Genomic DNA, 26055 nt, shown 5'->3' on the forward strand with positions numbered 1-26055 from the left:
TTCTAGGCGATGTCTTCCTGTGTGAACCTCAGCTTGTTCATCAGCGCCACAGGGTGACCGCTGTATCTGCTCGATGTGATTCCTCATGTTCAGCGACGACCACGTTGATAGTGCTATCTTTTCCGTAGGCAAGATACCCAATGGAATGGACTGTTTGGCTTCAGGAGTGGTAGAACTATTCATGATGTGTTTGCCTGTTGTTCTGTGAAGCATGCCCACCCTCGTTGGCTGCAGAGGAATTGAGAGAAAGTGGTCCTCTGCAGGCATATATTGGCATATATTGCCGATACCCTGTCTTAATATAGCTTTTACCTCAACCTGCCACCGTCGTTCCTCGTTCTCCCAGCTCTGAAGCATCATGACTATGCTGTCGCCAACTTCTGACCATCCTCAAGGGGCATCAATGAAGGACATTGAAAATCCAGGCAACGATTCACCCGCGCTAGAGGGGTCGACTCAAGCCGAGAAGACTGTCGATAATCCATCCAGATCGCCCACTCCCCAGCTTCAGACAGCTGAACTGGCGCAAGTCCTCTCGCCTTTGGCAGTGCGGCAGACACAGAGTATCTCGACACGCTCACAGCACAGTAGAACGCCTTCCGTTTTGTACTCTCGTCCGGGATCCGAACCAGAAGAGGAGAACCCTTTCCAGGTACGTCCAGACCACACCTGGCCATCTTCTTAGATCGCTTGGAGTATCTCTGTCTTCCAAATGCGACTAACAGAGGCAAGCTCTCCCGGTCTCTGGCGCGCAGGGCAACGCTCCTCGGCTGGTTCGACCAGGCAGCCACCCAGTCTGGTCAGGAAAGCCAATCCTCCGTCTGCGTGGCTGTGAAGTTGCCAGATGATGGATACTCCTTCTCCCCTTCCAACATTACTCCCGCCCTGTCGAAAGCAATCACAAGGCTCAATGAGATGGCCGTCGTGGCCTTATCCTCGCGTGTCGTCGACAAGGGACTGTCAGGTATCCTTCCAGGCCAGAAGAGCTTCCTGGTAGAAAGTACAAGCACCCGTATCCCTATCGTTGCTACGCTCGACGACGTGGAGCCTACTCTCGCGCACTATTCCCGAGCGTGCATCGTGATGGAGCAGAAGATAGTTCTTGTGTGGTCGCATGACACCGCGGGAATTCTGAACGTGGCATACGACGTGGAGACGCAGCTGGGAGGCCAGGTGAGTCGTCGCTATCGCAATGCTAACACAGTGCGCACCAGCAACTCGCACTGACGCTAACTCTTATTTCTGATAGAGTCCAAAGATCTCCAATGCCACCACACCGCGAATTTCCGGACGTTCCACCCCGATGGATCCATATCGAACGGATGATCTACAAAAGCCTGCGAACGTGCTGCAACCAGTTCGAGGCGCACTTGATGAGAAACAGGCTATATATAGCAAGGCAGTGGCTCTGGAGGAAGGTGAAGACAATGAGGTGCCTGACTTGGAGCGAAATGCGGCACCACGACCGGTTCTTCTGGTACATACGGTCAAGATTAGCTTGGCGATTATGCTCGTCATCGTCACACAGTCTCTCGGCGTCGCAAGAGTAAGTCTAATAGTGTTTTGAAAACGAGCTGCCCCTGCTGACTTTCCGCAGCTCTTGAACGAATTCCAATGGGACGGTCAATACACCCGTTTTGCGCTGGTGAGATGGATCTTGAGCTCGGGCAGTGGAATAGTTGAATTACCAAGGTAGACTGATGCTGCTCCAGGTTGTCACTATTCCTCCACTCGCTCTCTTTTCTCTGGTGAGAGTCCCAAGGCAACTATGCGAGGCCCAGCTAAGTCATGCAGTTCTTCTTCATCGTGCTGGTCACCAGCGTCTTTCAGCTATTCCTCCCCGCGAGCTTCTGTCTCAAGAACTCCAAGTTCCACTCTGGTCAGTAAACAACCCTCAGTGACAACCAGGTGATACTGAGGATAGTTCAGCGGTAAAACCAAACCCCAAGGCTCATGGCGAGTACGAACTCCCTCACATCACGATTCAAATGCCGGTCTACAAGGAAGGCTTAAAAGGGTACTGGTAAATACTCTCTGCCACCATACCAGCAACTGACATCATATAGGGTCATTGTTCCGACCATGATCAGCGTCCTTGCGGCAGTTCAATACTACGAGGAGCAAGGAGGGACTGCATCCGTATTTGTCAATGACGATGGCATGCAAGTCATTCAATCGGACCTGGCTGAAGCGAGGAAGCAATATTACCGGGAAAATGGAATCGGCTTCACTGCTCGTCCGCCAAACAAGAAGAGTCCGGTTCAGAAAGGTGGCTGGGGCAGCTGGTTTCGAAAGTCCAAGCCCGCTACTACGGAGCCCGCTGATAGCGAGGAACCAGAGGGCCCTTATACACCTCAGGCGCTGGCAAACAAAATTGGTTTCGAGCGCAAGGGCAAGTTCAAGAAGGCGAGTAACATGAATTATGGATTGGCTTTTTCCCTTCGAGTCGAAGATGAGCTAGCTCGTCTCACCCAGATTGAGACGGAACGACGAGGCTGCACTGTGGATGATTTGACAGCGGAAGATGATGATCGTCTCTATCAGCAAGCATTGGACAACATGCTCGCTGCAGACGAGGAGCGCACTTGTAGGTCAACCTTCATATGAGGACAGCCTAGAGGCAATGCTCACTCTTACAGGGGCCGAGGGGAACATTCGCATTGGAGAGCTGATCCTATTGTAAGTCTATTAAGTCAGCATGCGTCCAGGAGCGATCATTGACTAGGAAGAATTGATTGCGACACCCGTGTTCCCGTGGATTGTCTCTTGTATGGCGCCCTTGAAATGCACGAGAGCCCCGAAGTGGCCATTCTGCAGCACGGCTCCGGTGTTATGCAAGTGGTGCACAATGTGTTTGAGAACGGAAGTAAGTGGCTATTCTACTCCTTTCCCAGTCTCTTCTCGCTGACCTGACATGCCCAGTCACGTACTTCACCAATGTTGTCTATACCGCGATCAAGTACGGTGTCGGCTCAGGCGACGTCTCCCCTTTTGTCGGACACAATGCGTTTCTGCGATGGAGGGCTTTACAGAGCATTGAATTCGTTGATCCCTCAGATGGCCAGACCAAGTGGTGGTCAGACACGCACGTCTCAGAAGATTTCGACATCAGTCTGCGTCTGCAGATGCAGGGGATGGTGGTGCGACTGGCCACTTACCACAATGGCGAATTCAAAGAAGGCGTGTCGCTGACTCTCTATGACGAGCTAACTCGGTGGGAAAAATATGCCTATGGTTGCAACGAGTTGGTCTTTCACCCTTTGTGAGTCATGTTAACCTCAGAACGATTTAGAAACCCGTTACTAACCAAAGCCAGTTATCAATGGGTCTACAAGGGCCCTGTCACCAGACTATTTCTGCGATTTCTCTGGAGTAATATGCCAGTAACCTCGAAAGTAACCATCATCGCGTATATCTTTACCTGTGAGTTGCGTTCTGCCTGCTCGCTGTCAATCCATCTGACAGTAATAGACTATGCAATTGGTTCTGGTATGCTTTTGGCCACAGTCAACTATGTCATTCTGGGACTCTTTGACTCGGATATTGATCACCTGTACCTCCCGTCGTGGGGTATCTGGTGTTCACTTGTGGTGGTATTCAACGGCTTCTCCTCGATCGCATTCAGTATGGTCCGCCATCAACTGAAGGAGGAGACGTTCTGGCGAGCCCTCCTCGACGCCATCAAGTGGCTGCCTTTCTTGATCATTTACTTTGGGGGGATCAGTCTGAACTGTGCCAAAGCCATTCTGTGCCATGCATTCAGTATTAACCTCGAATGGGCGTCGACGGCGAAAGAGATGGGACCGACGGGTTTCTATATTGGCATGGACAAGATGGTGCGGCGGTTCAAATGGACGTGGGCCATCTGTCTAGTCCTTGCTGGAGGTGTGTAGTGTCTATGAAAATATGCATTCGCAATGACTGACCTGGGATAGTGATGATATACTTCGCCGTGGGTGCTCCCTGGGGTTGGACGATTACCCCCGGACCCTATTCCACAGCCAACGTGGCCATCGCTCCGTTGGCCATTCAGATCTGCTCAGCCAGCTTTCTTCCTTTCTTCCTCGGCTTGAATTGATTGACGTAGTGTGTTGAATACTATCGGGCTTTGAATCACGAGCCAAGTGCATGGTGCAGACATAAGACAACGGGGGCCATTCTAGATATTCAGCTTGCCAAATTTGGCGCAGATATAGCATTTACCATCGTAATTCGTTTATTCATCAGAGTATCATACTCGCTATGGACAATCTCACCCCCTCTACCTACCAAAACGGTTGTTCTGCCAGTCCTGTTGCGCATCAGCAGACCCTTTAGTCCAATGGCCCCAGCCAACCTGGAGGGTCAGTTCGTTTGAGATCAATCTTTTCGAGTTTAACAGGGGCATACCGATGAGTTCCCCCAGCAAACTCCCGAATCTCCATTTGCCAGGCCCACCATACCAGCGGCACCCATCCGACTTAGTGCGTTGCGCTGTTCATTTAGTCTCAATCGTAGCTGGTGCTGCTGATGGACATCAGTTGCCTGTGGTCGGATGCTGGGTATATGAACGTTTGCTCTGGTGGGCCGACTGGAAGGCTAAACTTCATTAGATGCATTCCACCATCTCGCAAATCTACCCAGATCTCCCGTCATTGCTGTCGAGTGGAGCATCTCCCGAACTACACTGCAAGACGTGCCGGCACAAAAGTTTTCTCCAAGCATGTGTTTGCCAGGTAATCGCAGTAGCACGCAAAACAGATGTTTCCGCTTCCCCCTTCCCCTTTGAAAATGATACTAGGAACCTTGGGCAAGAACTGGGTGATTGACTGATCCCGCCCCGGGCAGACAAGAATCTCTAGACGTGTCCTCGCCTCCTCGCAGAATTCGGTAAAATCTGTTGACCCAGCTAGTACAGTGGTAACGAATCGCTGGAAGAACGACATCGACAGGGTGCAAGTCCACGGCCGTCTAGTGGTGGATTAAAATACGAAATTCGTTTCGGATCTGGTATGATGAAGAAAGCACTCAAAGCAAGTTCGACACACCGTCATCCCCGGGATAGCCCGACGGGCAGCAACATAGCAGCCACCTGGCGTGGTAGTGAGAGATCCATCACAGGGATGGAGCGTGGTACATAGTTGGACAAAATCCAACAGAGGCTGTACAGTTGACCTTTGAATGCACTGGGTATACAGAATCCCAAGGACAGATGGAATGGACATATCGCAAGTGAAGGCCTCGTCCGGATCATTAGAGTGATAGGGCGTGAAGTCGTACTGAGGGCCATGATTTGGAAGGATACGGCGGCGATAACAGGGACTGCAGATTGAGAAGGATGAGGAAGCTTTGAGAACGAAGAACTGAGTATGCTATATTAAAAATGCCACTCTGCCAATGCAGTCTACCCCATCTGAAGCTGCTGCAGTCATGGTGGTAGGTGGTGGAGAGTGTCCTACGGGGTGGGACACGGCAGGATTCCCTTTCGGCTGGGCGCTAAGCTGATCAATATGCTGCGCCAGTTGATTGGACGCCTTCCTTATATTCACTGTGCAAACTCTTCAAGCTCGAAAGGAAGAAAGCTTGTGTTGCAAATCAAAGGCTTGGGTTGAGGGGGGCTTCAAATAGCGCCTTCCACCAGGTGGGTTGGATGGATGACCTCGTATATGCTATGCTTCAGCCGCACAGGTGGCGTCTTCATAGTATCGATGATAATGCAGTAATCAGAGCAGCAATAGGCGATTGGATCCTACTTTCCCGTAGTATATTAGATCTGCTATCCAGACCATGTGGTGAGTAGCTTGGTTGTAACATCGCCTCAATGTGTCACGTTTGTGCTTCCACACCCACATTCCACCGCGCGAATATGGCAAACACTCGACAAGCAGTATAACGAGACGCACGGCCAGATAGTCTTTGAGACCATTCTCTAAAGGAACCAAAAACATGATAGTGTACGAAGCTTATACCGTGCTGGAGAGCAAATTGGGATAGAAATTGTCATTAATTCCGGGTTTGAAGAAAGAGAAATAGACTAGGAACAAGAACATCAGGCATTTTGGATTGCTGTCAGCTCATCCCCATGAAGATTACAGTCAAAAAATGGATAGTAAAGAGGTCTATGTACATGTCATGCTCTTTATTCGAATGTGAGTGGCCAGGAGATGTCCATGCGGCGATCTTCCCCCAGCCATTGCATCAAACTATCATCCTAATGGAGCCCTCTGTATGGCCGATTGCACTATTGAGTTATTCATTGTCTGCTTCCATGTCGGTCAATTGTCTGTGAAGCCACGAAGAGCGTGTCTCCGTTGCCATTTTTGCCAACTTCGACTCTGGGGAGTAGATCTGGAATGCATGCCAACCACCGGGCCAGATATGCAACTCGGACTGGACACCATATTCCCAGAGGCGAGACGCGTAGGTCACATCCTCATCCCGAAACACATCTGCCGACCCACACTCAATGTAGGTCGCAGGTAAGAGAGAGAGATCGCTGGCGCGCGCAGGGGCCGCATAAACCGGGAGAGTGGCTGCTCCTTGTTCGCCGTTTAAAAGACACTTCCACGCAAACACATTGCTCTCTCGTGGCCAGGGGCTTTTATCTGTATATTGACGGCTGGACATGGTGATATTGCGGTCATCGAGCATGGGAGAAATCAAAATCTGCCCCCGAATAGATGGGCCCCCGCGATCGCGACAGAGCAGAGCAACACCGGCTGCAAGCCCACCCCCAGCGGACATTCCGGCAAGAATGAACTTGGATGGACTGATACCTAGATTGATTGCGTTGTCCCTTGCCCATTCAAGTGTGCTGTAGCAGTCCTCGAGAGCAGCCGGATATGGATGCTCCGGGGCAAGGCGATATTCAACCGTAATACAAACAACGTGTTCTTGTTCCACATGTTCAAGCATCAGCTCAATGCCAGTGAATCGGTCTCCAGCTACCATCCCTCCCGGATGGATATAAATAATAGCTGGAGTATCCCCCGAGCGGGATGGGGACAAAATGGACGGACGAAAGACCGACACCTGAAGATCGCCGCCCGGCCCTAGGATGATGTATGTCTGATGCTTCACTTGCCGGTGCTCAAGGATGCCGTCGAGCCTGGATCTTGTAAGCCGACGAAGTTCGTGAATGTCATCGAGTGTGGTGACTGGGTTAAAATGGACTGTGCCATGAAGAGACACGAGTTCTTTGTCGTAAGTTGGACCGTTGTTCGGCTGGGACATGATGGCAACAGAGGAAATAATGGGACGTCTGCTACGTCTATAATTGTTATCTCTTTATAAATATCTATAGCAGGAAGTAAATTAGAGACTGGATGCCATATTTATACCCAACAGGCCCAGGGCTGACAAATTCGAAGCCAGCCACCCAACCCCTTGGCAGTGATTAGAGCCAGACCGGTGCTATAAAGTGGTCTTGGGTGTGGACATTGCATTATAGAGCGCTGAGCGACGATATTTCTTGTCCCGAACGAAACATTTTCTGAATTGGTAGCTGGATTATGCTTGTACCGGCTTAACACTATGTAGTGTATGGAAGAAATCAAATAGTAGCCTACTCAGAATGATATTGAGCCGTTCTAAGCCCTTCTAGCTTCAGCACGGGTTGTAGTAATCCGAGGATATGGTGATTTATCTACGGAGAATTCATCAAAGCCTAGCTAGACTGTCCCCTTCGCTGCTGCTCCAGTGCGTGTGCGTCGTTCTTCATTCCCTCCATAACCCACTTCCGATGGAAGTCTTCATACTTCTTCGTCAATTCTCCACTCTTGTCAGCGGCGAGAGCAACGACTCCGTGTGGCTCTGGTACATTCATGCCTTTCTTTATACTCGGTCTCTCCAGGAGTCTTTCGTACCACTCGTGCACTGCAGGAAACTCGCGCAAGTCAAGACCAGCCCATGGAGCCGTCGCCGCGAGACTCCAGAACGCAATATCCACAATGGTGAACTTATCCCCCACAATATAACCCTTGGATTTCTTCGAGAGCTGTTTCTCAAGCACTGCATATAACCGTCGAGACTCGTTGTGGTATCTGTCGAGTGCATATGGGATTCTTTCCGGCACATGCCGCAGGAAGTGTGTGGCCTGACCCTGGAAAGGGCCAATGCCACTGACCTGGAAGAAGAGCTACAATGATCAGCTGCTTACTCACATTGGAAACTGGGCTATATAGACCTACCCAACTGAAGAGTTCGTAATTCTCGCGAGATCCGTGGGGATACCACAGCTTGAAGTCGGGGTCGTACTGCTCGACTAGGTACTTCAGGACATTGCCCGACTCCCAGATATGTATCTCCCTGCCATCGCAGAACACGTCGGTGATGGCCGGAATCTTACCATTGGGATTAATATCCAGGTACCATGGCTCTTTGTGGGTTCGAGCGCTGAAGTTGTGTTTGTACACTCGATATGGAATATTGAGCTCCTCCAGAAGAATAGAGGCCTTGTTCCCATTCGGGGTCTGAGTGGTGTATAGGATGATATGTGGCTCTTGAGAGTCAGACATCTTGAAATTGAAAGTATCGAGTAGAAAGTGGCGGAAGATATAGCTATCACACGATGAGTGTTGATGATTTGTTCTCGAGGACAGAGGCCAGAGAGTGATATATATATACAAATCTTTGACCGGTACTGATCTATTTCTGATTCACTCTCCGGTGGACCATCCCAGTATCTATGGTTGATTTATCAGCGTAGACCGAGAGAGAAGCCATCGGAAAGAACCCCTTTTCTTATCCGCTGGTGGGTGGTTTGTTTGCGGCGATGTTGAGGTATTTCGAAATTTCCCTTTTCGGAAGTATCACAACGTCATTCCAGATTTGCACTAACACATATTGGGACTAGTGTCATCTCTTGGCATCAACATTGCGGATCACCTGATTTCATCGGGTTATCTCGACTTCGACATGGATTTTCAACTTGCACTTGCTCGACCAGACAGGTTGGCCAGGGAATCATGCTCTCTCTGAGACTCTATGGGACACTCTCGGCCAACCAGGGTCGCCGGACCCAGCTTCATCACCGATGCCCTTGTGCCCTTCGAAAGACAGTATCATTTCGTTGATCCCACAGACCGGCATCATCGACGAAAAGCTCGTTCGCATGTAGTAAGTGAGCGATTGCGTGAGCTCAGGCTGTGTAGCAATGGCGGGAAGAAGGATCTCTTCCGATGCTTCAAGTCATCCAATGACCTGGCCAAAGTCTCCATCAAGAAGCGTCAATACGGCCAGCGAATAAAGCTTACGGCAATCACATCGGAAAAAGACACCTCTGAGGGGGACCACATGCCGTGCTTTGTCAGTCTCGGCGGCCTGGATCCTTTCCAAATCCTCCCAATTCATCCTTCGCCCGAGGTTCAGCTACTTGTGGATCACTGTATGTTTCATCCCCGATCTAGCCAGGGGGCTGGTGCTAACAAGGTCCGACAGATACAAGAGTGATTCCCACTCTAGTACCCATGGCCTGCCGAACCGACAGTCAGCAACACCAACCAGCTGTGGATCTGTTCCGCCTGTACTGTCTACACCCTGCATCATTTCTGGGGATGTTGTATCATTCAGCTCGTCACAGGGAGAGTCTTCACGATGATTGCACAGGCGAATCTCTCTCGTTGACTTTTAAACTCAAGACTATCCGGGAGGTAAACAGCCAAATTGGCAATGGTAAACTTCAGGGCCGGTATCCCGATAACGGGACGATCATGGCCATATACCTACTCTCCGCAGCAGAGCGAATGTGGGGTGATGTCAACATATTTAGAATGCACTGGAGGGCCATGTACGACATTATCGATGCCAAAGGTGGAGCGGATGCCTTCACTGACGACAATCTGATGTATGCCAAAGCAGTTTGGAACTGCTTCGCGCTCTTGAATGCACGGGATGGGTATTTCAATTGCCCCCAAATCACTCACACTGCAGGGGGGAATTATGACTTCCGAATTCCTTCCGACAGCATGGTCAGAAACTGTCACAGTTTTGTGCAATCCTACACAAGGCGGAAGACCTCTATACTACGACTGCTGCCAAACACAGAAGCAGAAGCACGGCTCCAGGGCGAATTATATCCTCGACGAATATCGGCTTTCCAAACCGGCCGTGTGTTGCACCAAATCCTTGAGCCACCTTACACTGGAGGCACTACAGAGCAGTCTCACACATTCATACCTCAACCCGCCAGCAACAATCGGTCTGTACAGATACAGGGCGATCGATGCCGGACAGACAACTGCAGGTTAGCGTGCATCATATACATTAACCTTGTGCTCATGGAGCTCGGCGACCTCTCTAAGCACACTGAGCTGTTCTTATTATCACTCGAGCAGCTGTTCACCAGAAACCCCCAGATACTGTCCCCGGAGTACCTGCTTTGGGTCCTTCTTCGCACGCCAGGGCCTCTCGCTTCGAAGACAGCGCAGGACCTCTGGGCGCAGGCTATCCAGATCATTGCGGTCGTGAAGCGCGCCAGCTTTCACAACGTGATGCATTACCAGGAGGCGATGTTCCTTTTTCTTCAGTTGGTCGAGGATGCGTCGAAACTCGCTCCCGCACTACAGCTGGATCTTACCACCATACAGGAAGAGGCACTGAGGGATAATCTCGACAAACCAAGTGATAGTTTGGATCTCGGCTACTCCGATGTATCGCCCAGCCATGAGCACATGACATCTCGAGTATACTGCGAGTTACTCTGGTTTCAAGGCGGTTTATAGCACAACCCGAAGAGAACTCGCACTTCGTACTACCTTTCTGATGGTTGATTATAGCCTTCTCTATGTATATAACTCCAGTAGTCAATCGCAATATCAATCTCGAGAGAGGAAACCAGACGACATCCCCCTGATTCTGTGCGTAGGAGAAGATCCTTCAAAGCAAGAAGAAATCGTAGTCGATGTGCGCGTTTGTGAGTATGCTGGCCCTGGCCCGAGCGCTATGTTCCTATATCGGCGGCGGATGATCGTGGTGGATGATAGATATTCCGCAACCGGAGGCCACTGTTGTCAAATCTCCACGCTGCGGTCTCAGATCTGTGCATCTTCTGGATGCAAATGCTAATCAGGACTCTCAGTCACGTCCTGTTGTATTGTTATATGAGAGCCACAGTTCCATTTATTCCCTGAAAAATAGCGATCCATGTGCGGCGTACTCGAGACAATTTCAACATGGCGCCAAAACAATCATCTATGCTCCCCGTGGAGCTGATGGAATCACAGTTGTCGATAGTGGACCTCCTGGCAGCCATGTTTCCGTCTCCAGGGGAGCTCGAGATCCCGGCATCGACAGCTGAATGCATTGAACTCCTCCGCAGCTGGTGCGAGAACCCAGCCGTAGAACCGTCTGCAATCCCTTCCAGTATATTGCTCGCTGTTTGTTTACCAGTTCGAGACGGAGAGAAAACCATCCAGGTCAACATATCAATTCCATTGCACTGCGAGGATATACAACTGGAACAGCCGCCGCCACTAAGTTATTCATTGCGCCAACCTGAATGGATGTCCAAATCTGAGGTTGCTCAGCTGGCCGCTGGAATGCCTGCAGGCGACGTGTTCGAGGCATTCGAATACATCCAGGCAGAAGCCGTTCGCTTTCTCGAAACTCAGCAGAATCCAGTCACTGGAACCACCCCTCACGTTTCTCTACCTATTGTGAGGGTATGGTTCTATTTCCCATCTCTTTCAACTCGGGAGAAACGGGATGATTTAGTCAATCACGCGCCCGACTATGGTCTCACGGGTTTCGTGTTGGCGGGCAAACCGGGCGTATTATGCCTAGAGGGGGAATCACCCCAGATTGATGCGTATATGAAGTTTATCAAGACACACTCGTGGGGCGATATCCCGAGTCACCAGAAGAAGGTCAGTGAGCGATTTCGCGAGACAGAGAACGTGCAACGGGCTTTCTCTGGGATGGAAGAAATCACAGATTCCCTGGGGGAACGGAGTGGACACAGAGCCAATCGGGGAGACATGCAGGCGCTGGAGGCGTGGTTGCAACTTCGGGGACTGCATGCAGCATTCGACAAGGTGATATTCTAAATCCCGGTCAGAGCAGTTCCAGTCATACTCGATGTTTAGTGCTCCTCGCTTGTAGCTCCTGTATCCGATGCACCAATAGCACGGTCTTGAGCAGGACTCGGTCACTTTTTATTCAGGCGTACGGGCCATTATCAGGCAGCAACCACAGCGGACTACTGTTGTGTCTTTCGGCGGCTTCATGGGTGATCCGATATTGGGCTTATTCTCAACATAGGGGATCGCTATGGGACCTCGGTATCACTATGGTTCAACGCCCACACAGAACAACCAACTTTCAGCCTCCGGATGATGGGTAGCGCCTCCGTTTACGGAATATTGCTCCGTGACGCAGAAAAACAAACACAATCGACATCGTGGCATTGGATGTGTTGTCTGAATAATAGTGGATGATCCACATTGGTAAAGGCTAGCCACGCGTACATACTCTGGAGAAGATTGTATGTGGGGTGTTTCAATGTCTCGTGCGCACTCTCTTTCAAGGAATCAAAGTACTCCTTACCTCCGGAAAGCTTGCAGCTGTCAGGGTCATAATGATCTTCCATGCCCCCTCATGGCTGCAACAGATTAGCTAGTCTGACAGCATTAACCCGAGTGTCTTTGACCAGGAGTATGATCATGCCTTCCGTTCGTTCGGTTATGGACAGCCAGTGACGCAGAATCTCACAACTCAGGTTAGTGGGAAGGGGTTTGATCATGTCAATTGGGAGAATTCCATCGGTAGGTAATACAACGCTGCCTACATAGGTGTCTCACGGTCGTTCTGTCGGTGATACTGCCGTCCTGCGAACCCAGAAGACGTGTTCGAACTGGTGTTGATCGTAATGTAAATAGCGTTTGGCCACTGTGATAACCAAGGCCTACAGGGGCCAACTCAAGTGGATCAGAACAAGTATGTTTATACCAACGGTAGAGGGTGCAAAGACAATAACAATACAGTTCTGAGGGTTACCATACTTAGCTGGAGTAGTGGCCAATCATTGAATTCGATTTAGGAGTGATAGATGCGTTCGCTGACATCGAGCCCTTGCAAAATGCAACACCATGGCAGATACGGATACTTTGAATCAACGCACGCTGTGACCTTGAGTCAGTGTAGCCTATGGGCGACGGCGTTAGGGTACGTATCTCCTGCATGCGACTTACTCTGGTAATCGTGATGGCCCTGGATGGGCCTTCCTACCGCCATCTCCGCATTGGATTCGCCAACGTCAGTTTCAGCGAGTTGCCCCTATCGAATGATGGCGTCTCCAGCAAGGGTGCCTGTGATCGTATGGTGCCAAGTATGCAGTGAAGTGACTATAATCCGACGACCCCGCCCTTTAATGGCGAGAGAGAATTCAGGCTTTTCCTATCATATCGATATACTCATTTGCAACTTGTCTGCCCTCCAGCACGAAGGAATCCGTATCCTGAGGTACCTTTGAAGATTAGAGGAGTGCTGTTTGCATTCCTTCTTCCTCTTCTTCTTTTCAACAAAAGGCTTGCGTTTGTCGGTTACCCAAGCGGGCTCCATGTGGGCGAGGAAAGAGCTGAAGGTGACATAAAATAGGGCAGCTTTTGGTCCTGGTCGGTTCTGGTCGGAAGGGTTGGAAACTGGTGAATCTGACCTTAGGGAACAAGATCACCGTCGGTATCACAGAACACGAACGCAATGGCACAGATGACAGAAAGCATTTCTGCCCCGGTCCCGTCCAATACCACAAAGGATGCCAATTGTGCTCCCACCCGTCAGACGGTCTCGCCATCCGTGGCTCAAAGCATTCAGCAACGGTACGCGGACGAACGGAGCAAACGTCAGCGTGCTGATGGACTGCTGCAGTACGTCAATCCGAGCTCCTCCAGAAACCCTCGTTTGAAACGTCTTCTGGATGATCCTTGGGATGATGGTTCCGTTGCATCTATTACTTTGAAGGACGATATGTGCTTCAAGGTGGTCATCATGGGCGCCGGTTTTGGTGGGCTCCTGTTCGCTGTCCGATTGCTCGAAACTGGCTGCTTCCGCTCTGATGAAATCGTTCTGATTGACGTGGCCGCTGGATTTGGCGGCACATGGTATTGGAATCGGTATCCCGGCTTGACGTGTGATGTTGAAAGTTACATCTACATGCCATTGCTCGAAGAGACCGGATACATCCCCAGGTATAAGTACGCGTCGGGTGAGGAGCTCCGCGAACATGCAAATCGCATTGCCGCGCAATGGTCGCTCGAACACCGAGCTATGTTTCGCACACTTCTAAATAAATGTTCCTGGAGCGACGATGCTACAGAATGGGTCCTCGAGATGACACAGTTCCCTCCCACTGGGAGGAATGGAACAAGGCCACAGCCGTTCTCGGCCACAGTCCGGGCGCACTTTGTGATTCTTGCTCCCGGGCTACTGAACAAACCCAAGATAGCCAACGTGCCCGGTCTCAGTACATTCCAAGGCTCAAGCTTTCTCGCCTCGCGGTGGGACTATAATGTGACTGGGGGTAGCCAGGAGGCGCCGGCGCTGATCAACCTGCAGGACAAACGAGTAGGTATCATTGGTACCGGCGCGACTGCCGTTCAGGCCGTGCCTCAATTGGCCAAGTGGAGTCGGGAACTGTACGTCTTCCAACGGACTCCTGCCCCAGTCGATTTCCGGCGTCAACGCAAGACGGATCTAGCGGAGTGGTCCCAGGGAATTGCTACTGCACCTGGATGGCAACAAAACCGAATCCAGAATTTCATCTCCTTCACGGCCTATACCCAGCCCCTGCCCCCTGTCGATATGGTCGCCGACGCATGGACCAGCTTCCCAACCTTCCATGTTCTCACTGGCGGGGGCAGTTCAGTGAGTGCGGAGGGGATCCCAGCTCATATAGCCAAGATGCATGCCCTGGACCTGCCTCGGTCTGAACGCATCCGGACCCGCGTTCAGGAGAATGTCCACGATAGGGCGGTGGCTGAACAGCTCAAACCCTGGTATCCCGGATGGTGCAAACGCCCATGCTTCAACGACGAGTATCTGGGTGTGTTTAATCGTCCTAACGTAAGACTCGTCGACACCAACGGCAAAGGTGTGCAGGCTATCACGGCCACTGGTATGGTGGCCAACAACGCACAGTTCGATCTCGACGTGCTGATCTTTGCCACGGGCTTTGAGCTGGGAGTACTTGATAGTCCCGGGGCACGATCTGGAATCTCGGTCTTCGGACGCGCTGGCCGGAGTCTGGACGAAAAATGGAGCCGAGAACCTTTGACTCTGCATGGGATCGCCACCCATGGCTTTCCTAACATGTTCTTCTCCAGTTCAAACCAGGCGGGTGTGGCCCCCACCTACACGTCGACGCTAGACACGTTTGCAAAACATGTGGCTTTCATCTTATCAGAGAGCACCCGGCATCAGAATAGCGGTAAAGCGATCATTGAACCCACCCAGGCCGCCGAGACTGCCTGGGGCATGCGAGTCCTAGCCGGGGCTGCAGCACGGGCGCCCGTAGTGGGTTGCACACCGTCATACTTTAACGCCGAGGGCAGCATGGAAGACGTGTCAATAGAGGAGCAAAGGAGATTGGCAATTTCTGGGCCGTGGCCAGATGGGTTGAATGACTTTATGAATGCCCTGGATGAGTGGCGAAAGACTGGTGACTTCTGTGACTTTCACCTGGATATAGTTTGTTAAGAGGTTCTAGCTGCCATCTCCCATACTATATATGATGGCTCTACATGAAGTCGAAAACGTAATTCGACTCCACAAGTAATGAGAGAAGAAAAGGAATGGCGGGTTAACTGGTGTATATATATACAACGCATTCTTCTGATACAAGGCAGGATATCCTGTTTGGCACAGACACACTGGCCCCAAGCTCAATGAAGCGCTTCAACTGTTCGGTTACTCCCCAGGAGTTCTGGCGCTCAGCAGTATCGCAGGAGCTGGCGCCGATGTACCCAAAGAGGAGCGTTTGCGTTTCTCCCTGTCGTGCCCGTTTGGGACGAATTGCTAGAAGAGAGGCCGCGTGGCATGCATTACCAGCTATAGAACAGCGGCCAGATGCGAGTGATCGTGCAGCATTTGGGAGTACATGTCCTGCAGGCTGGCCGGCAAGGTGAGGAGGGCGCGGTGGACCGACACTATCTCAAGCAATTTGCCCAGATGGTCACGTGAAGCCACCTATTCGATATTGGATATTGTGTGGGGTCAACAGATCAAATGGGGGAAGGACCGAAGGACTATTCATTTCTCTTGGCTGGCGGTCTCCGAATATCGGCCAAGACGGGGGTCTGCAAGGGTGATAGGTATGAGGAGTGAGATTCTTGCCCACTCGATCTCGGATTGAAGTGGGGGACGTCATTTCCAAAGTCCGAAATGATATCCTCTCCTGCATGTAGAGAGTTGGTCGCCCTACGGCATGGAGGTCTACAAGCCCATTCTCTAGCTGTTCTGTCGATTCTGTCGGCTCCCACAGGTCGGTTGGTTTTGGTTCATGATCTGGATTCATTCGATAAGGGACCTAGTGAGATATCTAGACTGTCGGCCCGCGTAGTAGGCCTTGCCATCTACGGATTATGAGCACAGCCAGCTCAAACGTAGGTTGACGGACGGTGTGGCAGCATCTCTCTACCTCAGTCCTGGCCCCGTTCCTCTCCACCTCCCGATTCCCCGGTTCCCTAAAGCCGCTCTACTATGGTGGCGCGGCGAGTACAGTGGCGTGGGGCGTGCACTTCCCTACCATTCTCCTCCCCCGCACATTACGAACGCGACAACTTCATGTGGCGGTTCACGTCCTTATAGAGCAAGTAGCGGAATTTACCGGGGCCACCCGCGTAGCAGGCCTGTGGGCAGAAGGCACGGAGCCACATGAAGTCGCCTGCTTCCACCTCCACCCAGTCCTGATTCAACCGGTACACCGCTTTGCCTTCCAGTACGTAAAGCCCGTGTTCCATCACATGGGTTTCCGCGAAAGGAATGACACCTCCCGGCTGGAAGGTGACGATGGTAACATGCATGTCGTGACGCAGGTCGTTCGGGTCCACGAACCGTGTGGTGGCCCAGGCGCCGTTGGTGCTCGGCATCTCGGTGGGCGCGATCTCCTTTTCGTTCCGGAACAGCGGGTCCGGCGCCTCCAGCCCGTTCACATATTCATACGCCTTGCGAATCCAATGGAAACGGGCGGTAGCGGCGCCCTCGTTGCGTAGAGTCCATCCGCTTTTCGGCGGCAGATAGGCATAACCGCCCTCGGTGAGCGTGTGCTTTTCGCTTCCCACGGTCACCGTCACCTCGCCTTCGACCACAAACAGCACGCCTTCGGCCCCGTCATCGAGCTCGGCACGGTCACTGCCGCCCCCGGGTTGCACTTCCATGATGTATTGCGAAAAGGTCTCGGCAAAGCCCGACAACGGACGGGCAATCACCCACAACCGCGTCTTCTCCCAGAAGGGTAAGAAGCTCGTCACGATGTCGCTGAAGGTGCCCTTGGGAATGACCGCATACGCTTCTGTGAACATCGCTCGGTCGGTGAGAAGCTGTGTCTGGGGCGGCAATCCGCCGGTGGGTGCATAATAGGCACGGGGGTTCTGGTTGTTGCCCATGATGGCGGTAATCGAGGTGAGTCGTTGCGAGAGGGATCTGGTGATTGTTTTGGACCCGATGACTTAACTTAAGCAGAAGCTGTGACCAAGTCAGAGCTGAGTGTCTAGTCGATTAAATGTGAAATCCTCCCGGACACTGCGGTCACTGTGGTCCCCAAGGAATTCCCGGCGTTGACCGAAATCGGTGTCGGATGCGACCGACGATGTGGATCAACGAAGGCGGGAAAACTCCGAGAGATGTATTTTGCCAAGGTTGTCTCCTCTTCGCGCGGCTTCTTTGGAGGGGGTTCTGGTTATCTGCCTTGAAAATGGCGAGGAGGAGTAAGTACAGAGTAGTCAACTTGGACAAGGAAGTAAGCCAAAGTGAAAGTGACTTACTTCATCCCGAACCCGTGGGGAATCAGACTAGATATACTCCGTGATCCGTATCCCCATCCACACGGACTCGGGTGGCTTATCTGGGTTATGTTCCCCGTTTATAAATTGAATTCTAACAAGGTTCGGTTATCTTTGCAGCACCCGGTCTTGGCAGAGGGGCAGGAAACTGATCATTCTTTCTGGTATAATGCCTGGGCTTGTGTCCATCAAAATCGGTCCCTAAAGAACAGATTCCTCTCTAATTTATCGAATAGCCTAGTGTTTTAGGTATATTTAGATCACCTGACCTAAGCACGGTAAGTCGTCAGTTCGAATCTACCCAGGAATGTTCCTGTTGCAGCTACAATATATATATCTTCATTCTACGTCCCTCTATACCTCTCAGTCAGGATCCTCTCAAATTTCACCTAGATTTTAGTATACTAGAATGACCAGTTGAATATTAAAAACCTCTCAAAATCATTAATTGATTTTTTTTTTTTTTTTTTTTTTTTTTTTTTTTTTCCCTACGCCGACATTTCGCAGGATGACGCAAGACAACATTTTAATTAATCCCGTCAGTCTGTTTATCAACAGCCAAGAAATATGTTAATACCTAATATATATATCTTGCTGTCAGGCTCCACAATAGCTTAATTCAATCACTTTCCTGTTCATAATTGAAATGTTGCATGGTCTTGTGGATAGATAGCCTGTGCATACTGCTCTTTTCCATTGGAGTTGTCATGACGAAATCAGAAATACCCGAGCCGAGATGCCCCAGATCGAGGCTTTAGCATATTCCTCGACAGAAGATATGGTGGTTTCGTTGATCATCTTGACGGAATGTGAGTCCTTGAGCTGAGACTACTCGGGCATACCTACAGCCGGGATACAAGAGTCAAATGGCACCTGCGCTCATTGAACCGACTTCCATTCTGATGTAATTCAATGATATCAAGCTATTCTAATGTCATGAGCAACCTTACTTATGATTGCAATCCCATTGAATGAAGTTCCCGAAGCCAAAATCACACTACCGAGTTCTTCATTCTGCCTGGGCCTTATGCAAAAGTATAAGCCCCCACATATGTGCCCATTAATCGGTCAACACATCGTACCGGAGTACGCCTGACTCGTGCAAAATAGGATTGGGCTACTAGTCGCTCTGAGAACTCCTGTTGCTGGCTTTCGGAGGTATGAAAGGCGGAGGAGAAGATGAAGGCGAAGAAGGGTACCTTCAAACGGACGAGTCATACGTCGCAGCAGTCGCAGACAAGGAAAAAAGGCTGTGAAAGTTGCCGAACGGCCCGAATTGGTACCTGAATGTCTGCCTCCCGGAAGGATGTTGAATGGCGGTCAATGATCATAACTGACTTGACACAATTGAGAAACAAAGAGCAAGGGAAATTTCAGACCATTGCAGGCCGAACAGTCCTAACCTTGCTGTATTTGTGGTACCATGTACTTGCTCGCCTTGGACGATGGTGATGAATGACTCGTGGTGGTTCTGTTGAAGCAGACGGTTGAGAACTTGTCGGACCTAGCATGCTGATCTGTATATACTAAACCCATCAGTAGGTACATATCTTCCGAGCTGCTGGCATTCGGTTATTCTGTCAATCGCTGAGCTAGGAGATGTTAGCATTGAAAGCACTTAGTGGAGTCGTAGAGTGACTCAATACCCAACAGATATCGAGATATTGCAAAGGTAGACAGACTTCGAAATCAGACTATACTTTACCTTTAGCGATCAAACGTCAGGAATGCCATCTATACATGACTGCTAAGGTCGAGAACTCAAGCGGAGCAGAGGTTGCATTTGGATATCCCGCTCTTATCGTCGTAGTGAGTCCTCCAAACAGTATTGAAGACCAAAGAGCCCGGCCGCATAGGGGTAGATTCTGGGCTTTTACAACGATGTAGCGGCGCAACAGGAATCCGTGATTAAGAGAATCATTGTTCTGGCTGGCTGGAGCGCGCAACGTCCGATTTACTGGCTTTACAAGGTTTCCCATCCACTGCCCCCACTCCCATATAACTAAAGCTTATCGATGCTATGGGATTCTCTTGGCACTGGCTGTCTGTCTCGGTTCTTGATAGTGTAATCCTCTATGTGGCTAGCCTTAGCTTCGTTTCGTTCCATTGAGCGTTCAGCAACATTAGGCGTCGGCTATTTTTCTTGCCACCGCTGGAACTGTAATTGTTCCCTTGCCCCATCTTGTCTAATGATTGATAATGTCCCTAACCGAGCACACGCACAGACATACGCAGATGGGGCAATCCACCCCATCATCTTCTCGACACCTCAAGCGAGACTCGACTATCTGTGGACAACTCAAGTGCTTGGCATTGTGACCTTGGGCAGGATTGAGTAGAGAAAGGCCAGTGATATCACCTGGAATGAAGAGCAAGGCTCCCCATACTCCATGAATTCCCAGACTGAGCTTTTACGACTGTCTGTACAACTGTATTGACTAGTTGGATCGCTCACTGGGCCGTCTTCATTCAGATACCGACCTTTCCCGGTTGGGAGCGGCGCAAGCTCATACGCCGGGTAATTGCCAATGCACCAACCATCCCAGGTCGGTACATCACACTACAACCTGGGACCTCTTCGGGCCCACGCACGCCATGGACAGCTTCGGGCAGACATTCAGTCTCCTCCTCTTCGGCTGGATTGGTGGTGGGTCTGTTCCCTCCACTGCCGCCTAGGCAGCACTGGTTAGTCTGTTCATGGCAGTGGAGTCGGAGGTTGATGCTCCTGCTGTTACCGTCAAGATAAGCCGCGGAGAGTTGAAGATATTGTTCATAACCCTTATCTGGGATTATAGAGTCAGAGCAAGTGGTCATAAATACATCATCGCATCTCAGTTGACTAGCTCCAACACCTGTGTGTGGCTGTAGGCCAAGAAAATGGACAACGATGTTACCGTCTAGTAGTAGGTACATAATTCTATATGCTAGGCCACGAGGAAATAAAACATCTGGAAGGGGCTTCTCTTGGCAGATTTACATCCACTGTGTGACTAAGTGATAGAAGATGCATGCTGACGCATCCCACGAAATCCCACTGTAGGCCAAGAGGGAGTTGTGTAGCTATCAGAAGTCGTTCATCAGCATCGGCACCGAAACACGCCGGACGATAATTCCAAACCCTTGACTACCATGGCGCCAAGCCAAGATCAGCGCTCATTCGTTTGGAGTAGGGCCTAAGTAGCTATTTTAATGAAGAGAATTTTAAATTCTCGAAAAAAAAAAAGAGTTCATATTTTTTGGAGTTAGCGCAGGATAAATGGTTTCAACTCGACAGGTTGACACAGGATTTTTTTAATAGCTCTTGTTGGATGCAGCCACTCTCCACCCTGCGATAATGCTTATAGGCGCCTTGAACGAGGAACGTATGCCATTTCTTTCTATGGATCATCTAGATAACAAAGATTGTCTCAGGCACTGTCGGAATGATGCGATGGTGGAGGACCAGGATGTTGATCCTTCGATAGGAACTTTTGGTCCGATAACTCGGGATACTGCGAGAATGTTGGGCTTCATACACAATCTAGACCATTGGCCTTCCAGGAGCAAAATACCCTCTGGTGGTCAATCGTCCTCCTCTGTCCGGTCAACCTTCCCCCGCGCTTGCCATTTGCGTAGCAATATCGTCAACACGCTACTGCCAGATATCTGGATAGCCTGGAAGATCACCATGGGAAGTCGCGTCCGAGATTGCTCTGCAGCAGTCAGGCCCGCGAACATAATCGTAGTCAATGGCACACCCATCGCAGGGGTCTTTGTGGAGACCAAGTATGCTACCGCAATTGTATCCTCGCGAGAAAGCCAGATTTGGGATACCACAAAGGCGATAGTGATCCAGACAAAGAAAAGGGCGACGAGAATGAACACGGTGAAGATCATGTTGTTCGAGGGGATGTTACCGAAGGCATTAGAAGCAAATGCCCCATCATAGGTGCTCCAGATAAGCACCAGCAAGGCGCAAGAGCTGATTTTGCTCACTTTCCATTCCACGAGAACTTTTCTCACCAGGTTAGGGAACAGTTTGACTACTAGTTGGCCCACTGCCTAGAGGTCCATGACATGTCAATCGAAAACAAATCCGTCAGAATGCGCAGGGAATGGGAAGAAAGACGCACCAATGGAACAAACACCGAGAGTCCCAGTTGCTTGAAGACATACCGATAAGTCTCACCAAATCCCTGCGACTCTGGTAAAATGCCCACATACCACACATCTGTACTGGTGTACAGCTTGATCAGCGCAGTGGTCACGAAGGGACCCAGAAGATTCCCTATGGTGGATTGCGCCACAGTCAGGGCAGCATTTCCATTGGCCTTTCTAGTCATGATCGTATTGAATGCAATGCTACCGTTGTTTCTCATTAGTGAACGTGAGTCCTTATCAATTTCAGATTGGTAAGACAAGGGTGCATACGCGGTAGGAAGACAGCCCATGATGACAATGCCCACCAGCAGAGCAGGGTCCATGAATCTGGGATTGGCCGCCGCGGCACTAACGACCCCGTAGCTGGTCGCTGAGGTCAAAAGGTAACATTGCACCTGCACGAAGATATGGATCTTCCACCTGCCAAGGTTCTCGACCAGAACCGTGGTGGGCAGCGTGCAGCCGTTGATCAAAAAGATGATGGCCACGGACATGTAGTTGATCATCGTCTGTTTCAGTTCCTGATGAGCTCGCGGCACCTGGACCTGCGAAGAAAACGCAATCAGGATGCCCATGACGATCAGAAACCATTGGTCCATTGCCAACTCCCCAATGCCAAGCAGGACTCGCATAAGCCACCGCCGGGATGGCTTTTCGACGGGAGCATCCTCTTGTCCCGTCGGCATTACCGAGGGAGGGCCAATCTCGCCAGCACAAACTCGGTTTACTGAACAGTCATCCGAAGATTCTTCTTTGGGTCAAATGATAAGCATGGGGATTTGCAAGATATGGATGTATTGAAGCTGTCGCATACCATTTTTCTGTGACATCTCAGGCGAGTGACCGTTGGGCATCCTTCCATTCAGTGACATAATATCGTCTTGCCAATGAGACAGAATGAGGTAGATAAAGACCGCGATTTGTAGAATCAACAGGCTGCCAATTGTGGAGGGCGATAATATATTTGTGGACGGAAGCATTTGCGCAGATATAGGCTTGTCTCCTTATCAGAATCACGGTGTGGATGACCAAGCGCGCTATGACACATTTGACTACTCCTACACAGAGAGTGAAAAAACTCAGCCATAATCAAAGGAATGGTTGGCGCAGATCAGTCTATCTTGGCGTTACTCTTTGGATGACAGGGATTGAGGAGCGGCCCCCCCCCAACTAGCGTCCGGACCGTTGATAGAATAGCCAGATTCTTGTGTTATTACACGATTGCAGAATCCCCTTTACCTATCATATGCCACCATCTCATGCATGGTCCTATCGGTCTTGGTCTGCAGATAGGAGATCAAATGGCCTGCCCGACGGGACAGGGAACACAGCATCTGAAGATTAGAAGCCGATGGATCATAAGCACTTATTCCAATTGGGAAAGTCGGCCGGCCAATGTATGAACCGAAGGCACCATTGCGCTCTTGAGTATTTGGAAAGATCACCTTCTTGCAGTCCAACCTATTCGGCGCACGTTGTCGCTCCCCGGCCTCCGGAGCTCCCCCAGTAGTGGAAGATGAGGAGAATGCATGGGTTGTACTTTGCGCCCTCCGAATGAGCCATTCTCCAAAGCCCTCGTACGCTCTAGCCCGCGGTAAGCTGAGGTGTATTGATATATAAACCCCTTCGTGTTCTCCGTTTGACCATCTTCAGATTCAAGCTCCAGCAACAGTTTTTACTGAATCCTTCTACACCTCCTTCCTATTTGGAACCTCTGGCAATCCTTCGCCATGTCTCTTTCTTCTCAGATTCCTCGCTCTTGTCTTCAACGCCTGACTGGCTATGCCAGCCGCTCGAATGGGTTTACTGCCGTCAGGACGGCTTCCAGACCAATGCTACGATTGCTTCATGAATCACACTCCCCACTGAAAACTTCCGTTGCATCACTGGAGCAATCAGGGCTGGAATCCTCATTTTCCTTTCAAGAGTTCACATTTCTCCAAAACCTGGTCAAGACCTCGCCCTTCTTCCTTCATCCCTCACAACCCAAAGCCGAGGAGTTCAATTTTCCGTTGGGTACCACATTCAAGGCTCCCACACGCGAGATCGGCCTGGATATGAAGAACACGTTTGCACAAGCCTTGAAAGAGTATGGTATCATTGCCATTGAACTTGGCTTCGACGACTCCAAGAGTCAGTTTATGCTCGAAATCGTGGAGGCAATGGGATGCACTCCCGATACACACTCCAGCACACAGGGCGCGTTGGTATGAACCTCTTCTTGTTCTCGGCCTATTGCAGATTCCTCCTAACAATGTTTCGTAGTGGGACGTTACCTACAGACCCAGTGGCGTCATCAGCGAGAAAACTGGCGGCAATGTAGTCAGCATTTCCCAGGGTCTGGGTGAATTCGCCTGGCACACGGACGGGTGCTTCGAGGTCAGCCCGCAGCGCTACTTCGGCCTGCACATCCTCCATCCAGACAAGTTGGGGGGAGGCATCTTCCGCCTTCTCGCCATTGACGACCTCGTAAAGCGCCTCTCCCCGGCCTCGATCGAGACCCTTCTCAACTACGAATTTGAGCTGCAAGTTCCGCCAGAGTTCTACAAGGGGAGCGCAACGACAAGACATAAGTTGCTGTCCATCGAGCCAGATACTGGTCGGTATCTTATACGCTACCGTCGTGATATCCTGGCCGATCCGCCTAGTGATGATCCAATTGCCAACGCCGCCGTTATGGAGTTGAATGCCGTTTTGGATGGCGAGGGGAGTGTGGGACAGACCTTCTCGAAGGATATATTCAAGGAGAATTCTATTCTCCTGATGGACAATGCACGGTTCCTCCACTGCCGGACGGAGATCAAGGACCCCAAGCGATTTCTAAGGCGCGTGCGGTTCAATGGGACTCCTGGGGGCCATGCATAGGGCTGAGCGACATATTCTGTTAGATACCAGTTATATTTAAAACTTCCTCGGTTGGTACATAGAGTTCATCTGTTACTAGAATCAAGTTGCTTCTTTCCCAAATCGATGAGTTCCATTTACCAAATGCCTTACCATTTGTCTCCCTCAGCAAGTAAATGCACATTCATATTTGTCGAGGTTTTCCGCTTGGTCAACCTGCGCATCATCAATTTCTGCCGGAAGCCAAAGTGGAGCAAGGCATTTTTTGCAGCAGAGGGTTGTTCAGCAATGAGCATAAGAAGGTTTCGTCGATCAGTGTATATCCCTTTTCCTTAACCTTGTGAACCATAACTAGGGATAATTTTCAATCAGAGCGGTCTTTATATACTGAGCACGGTATGCATACTCCATTTCCAGCATATAGCGCAGCAAGAATCTTAGGATTTGAGAAATATAGGGACATCTTGGCTGAATATCTCTGGTGGTTGATATTGAAGTCTGCTTTGATGGGAACTGAAGTGAGATTTATGCTTCATTTTAAAGATTACTCAATTCCATGCAATGGTGATAAGCATTATACCTTGTTGTTTATTAAGATCCTATTGCAAACTCTACTAGTTCCTTAGAGCTACCAAGGAACACGTTGGCCTCTCCCCCATTCTCATCCCAACCAGCATATTGCCAGAATGTTGCTTCCTTCCAGCCTGCTGGTAACGTACCCATCTCCTCAGCCCAATTCGCTAGCCACAACGCATGGTCCGCTCCAAATGTCGCATTGTTGTCGGCGCACTTCGCCCACCAGCCCGCTGAGAGGAACAAAATCGGAGGCCTGCCTGTTCGGGACTTATACCTGTTGGAGAAATCAAGCATCCAGTCTGTTATTTCTGTTGGCGTCATCCCATGACAGAGCTTCCCCGCAATATTCCCTTCCATCTCCAGCACCCCAGGAAGTGTGTATGCATCCGCAGTCCAGTTTCCTCCGTGTTCAATGAAGAAGTCTGCTTGTTTGGCGCCACTGCTTTCCGCCGCCGCGGCAAAATGGACGGCACCATGAAGAATTCCCGTAGTGAGAGCACCGTCTGTTTGAGAAGGAAAGCGT

At 50.5% G+C, this 26055-nt stretch overlaps 10 protein-coding genes across 10 annotated transcripts in view, besides 2 other annotated features; 5 read left to right on the forward strand and 5 right to left on the reverse strand.

Annotated features, from left to right (window-relative positions):
- Positions 1–358: 358 nt before the first annotated feature.
- On the forward strand, positions 359–4078 carry ACLA_033130 (uncharacterized protein; the record flags this gene model as incomplete). Its single annotated transcript, XM_001270002.1, has 14 exons — positions 359–587; positions 686–1173; positions 1250–1546; positions 1598–1645; positions 1713–1748; positions 1795–1879; positions 1909–2017; positions 2067–2587; positions 2640–2679; positions 2730–2866; positions 2923–3262; positions 3317–3423; positions 3472–3885; positions 3936–4078. 14 exons carry the CDS (start codon positions 359–361, stop codon positions 4076–4078), a joined length of 2994 nt encoding a protein of 997 aa, XP_001270003.1.
- A 2150-nt stretch (positions 4079–6228) lies between these two features.
- On the reverse strand, positions 6229–7212 carry ACLA_033140 (alpha/beta hydrolase; the record flags this gene model as incomplete). Its single annotated transcript, XM_001270003.1, has 1 exon — positions 6229–7212. The coding sequence occupies one exon, from the start codon at positions 7210–7212 to the stop codon at positions 6229–6231; it is 984 nt and encodes a 327-aa protein (XP_001270004.1).
- Positions 7213–7645: 433 nt separating this feature from the next.
- ACLA_033150 (glutathione S-transferase family protein) lies at positions 7646–8495 on the reverse strand (the record flags this gene model as incomplete). The annotated part of the gene is made up of 2 exons (XM_001270004.1): positions 7646–8116; positions 8169–8495. 2 exons carry the CDS (start codon positions 8493–8495, stop codon positions 7646–7648), a joined length of 798 nt encoding a protein of 265 aa, XP_001270005.1.
- A 518-nt stretch (positions 8496–9013) lies between these two features.
- On the forward strand, positions 9014–10700 carry ACLA_033160 (uncharacterized protein; the record flags this gene model as incomplete). Its single annotated transcript, XM_001270005.1, has 3 exons — positions 9014–9096; positions 9132–9364; positions 9418–10700. The coding sequence occupies 3 exons, from the start codon at positions 9014–9016 to the stop codon at positions 10698–10700; spliced, it is 1599 nt and encodes a 532-aa protein (XP_001270006.1).
- Positions 10701–11150: 450 nt separating this feature from the next.
- On the forward strand, positions 11151–12023 carry ACLA_033170 (DUF1115 domain protein; the record flags this gene model as incomplete). The annotated part of the gene is made up of 1 exon (XM_001270006.1): positions 11151–12023. The coding sequence occupies one exon, from the start codon at positions 11151–11153 to the stop codon at positions 12021–12023; it is 873 nt and encodes a 290-aa protein (XP_001270007.1).
- Positions 12024–13674: 1651 nt separating this feature from the next.
- ACLA_033180 (flavin-containing monooxygenase) lies at positions 13675–15669 on the forward strand (the record flags this gene model as incomplete). Its single annotated transcript, XM_001270007.1, has 1 exon — positions 13675–15669. The coding sequence occupies one exon, from the start codon at positions 13675–13677 to the stop codon at positions 15667–15669; it is 1995 nt and encodes a 664-aa protein (XP_001270008.1).
- Positions 15670–16736: 1067 nt separating this feature from the next.
- On the reverse strand, positions 16737–17576 carry ACLA_033190 (uncharacterized protein; the record flags this gene model as incomplete). Its single annotated transcript, XM_001270008.1, has 1 exon — positions 16737–17576. The coding sequence occupies one exon, from the start codon at positions 17574–17576 to the stop codon at positions 16737–16739; it is 840 nt and encodes a 279-aa protein (XP_001270009.1).
- Positions 17577–18424: 848 nt separating this feature from the next.
- Positions 18425–18457: a microsatellite.
- Positions 18425–18458: a microsatellite.
- A 3075-nt stretch (positions 18459–21533) lies between these two features.
- Positions 21534–22966, reverse strand: ACLA_033200 (bile acid:sodium symporter family protein; the record flags this gene model as incomplete). Its single annotated transcript, XM_001270009.1, has 4 exons — positions 21534–22013; positions 22085–22313; positions 22383–22860; positions 22927–22966. 4 exons carry the CDS (start codon positions 22964–22966, stop codon positions 21534–21536), a joined length of 1227 nt encoding a protein of 408 aa, XP_001270010.1.
- An 876-nt stretch (positions 22967–23842) lies between these two features.
- Positions 23843–24977, forward strand: ACLA_033210 (uncharacterized protein; the record flags this gene model as incomplete). Its single annotated transcript, XM_001270010.1, has 2 exons — positions 23843–24319; positions 24378–24977. 2 exons carry the CDS (start codon positions 23843–23845, stop codon positions 24975–24977), a joined length of 1077 nt encoding a protein of 358 aa, XP_001270011.1.
- Positions 24978–25547: 570 nt separating this feature from the next.
- Positions 25548–26055, reverse strand: part of ACLA_033220 (putative secreted glycosyl hydrolase) — a gene marked incomplete at both ends in the record, with an annotated part of 773 nt that continues 265 nt past the window's right edge. The window contains one exon of the mRNA XM_001270011.1: positions 25548–25974. Within this exon, the coding sequence (XP_001270012.1) occupies positions 25548–25974 (427 nt within the window). The remainder of the gene's footprint in view (positions 25975–26055) is intronic.

This window comes from Aspergillus clavatus, genomic scaffold (genome assembly GCF_000002715.2).
Source record: "Aspergillus clavatus NRRL 1 1099423829805 genomic scaffold, whole genome shotgun sequence".
NCBI lineage: Eukaryota > Fungi > Ascomycota > Eurotiomycetes > Eurotiales > Aspergillaceae > Aspergillus > Aspergillus clavatus.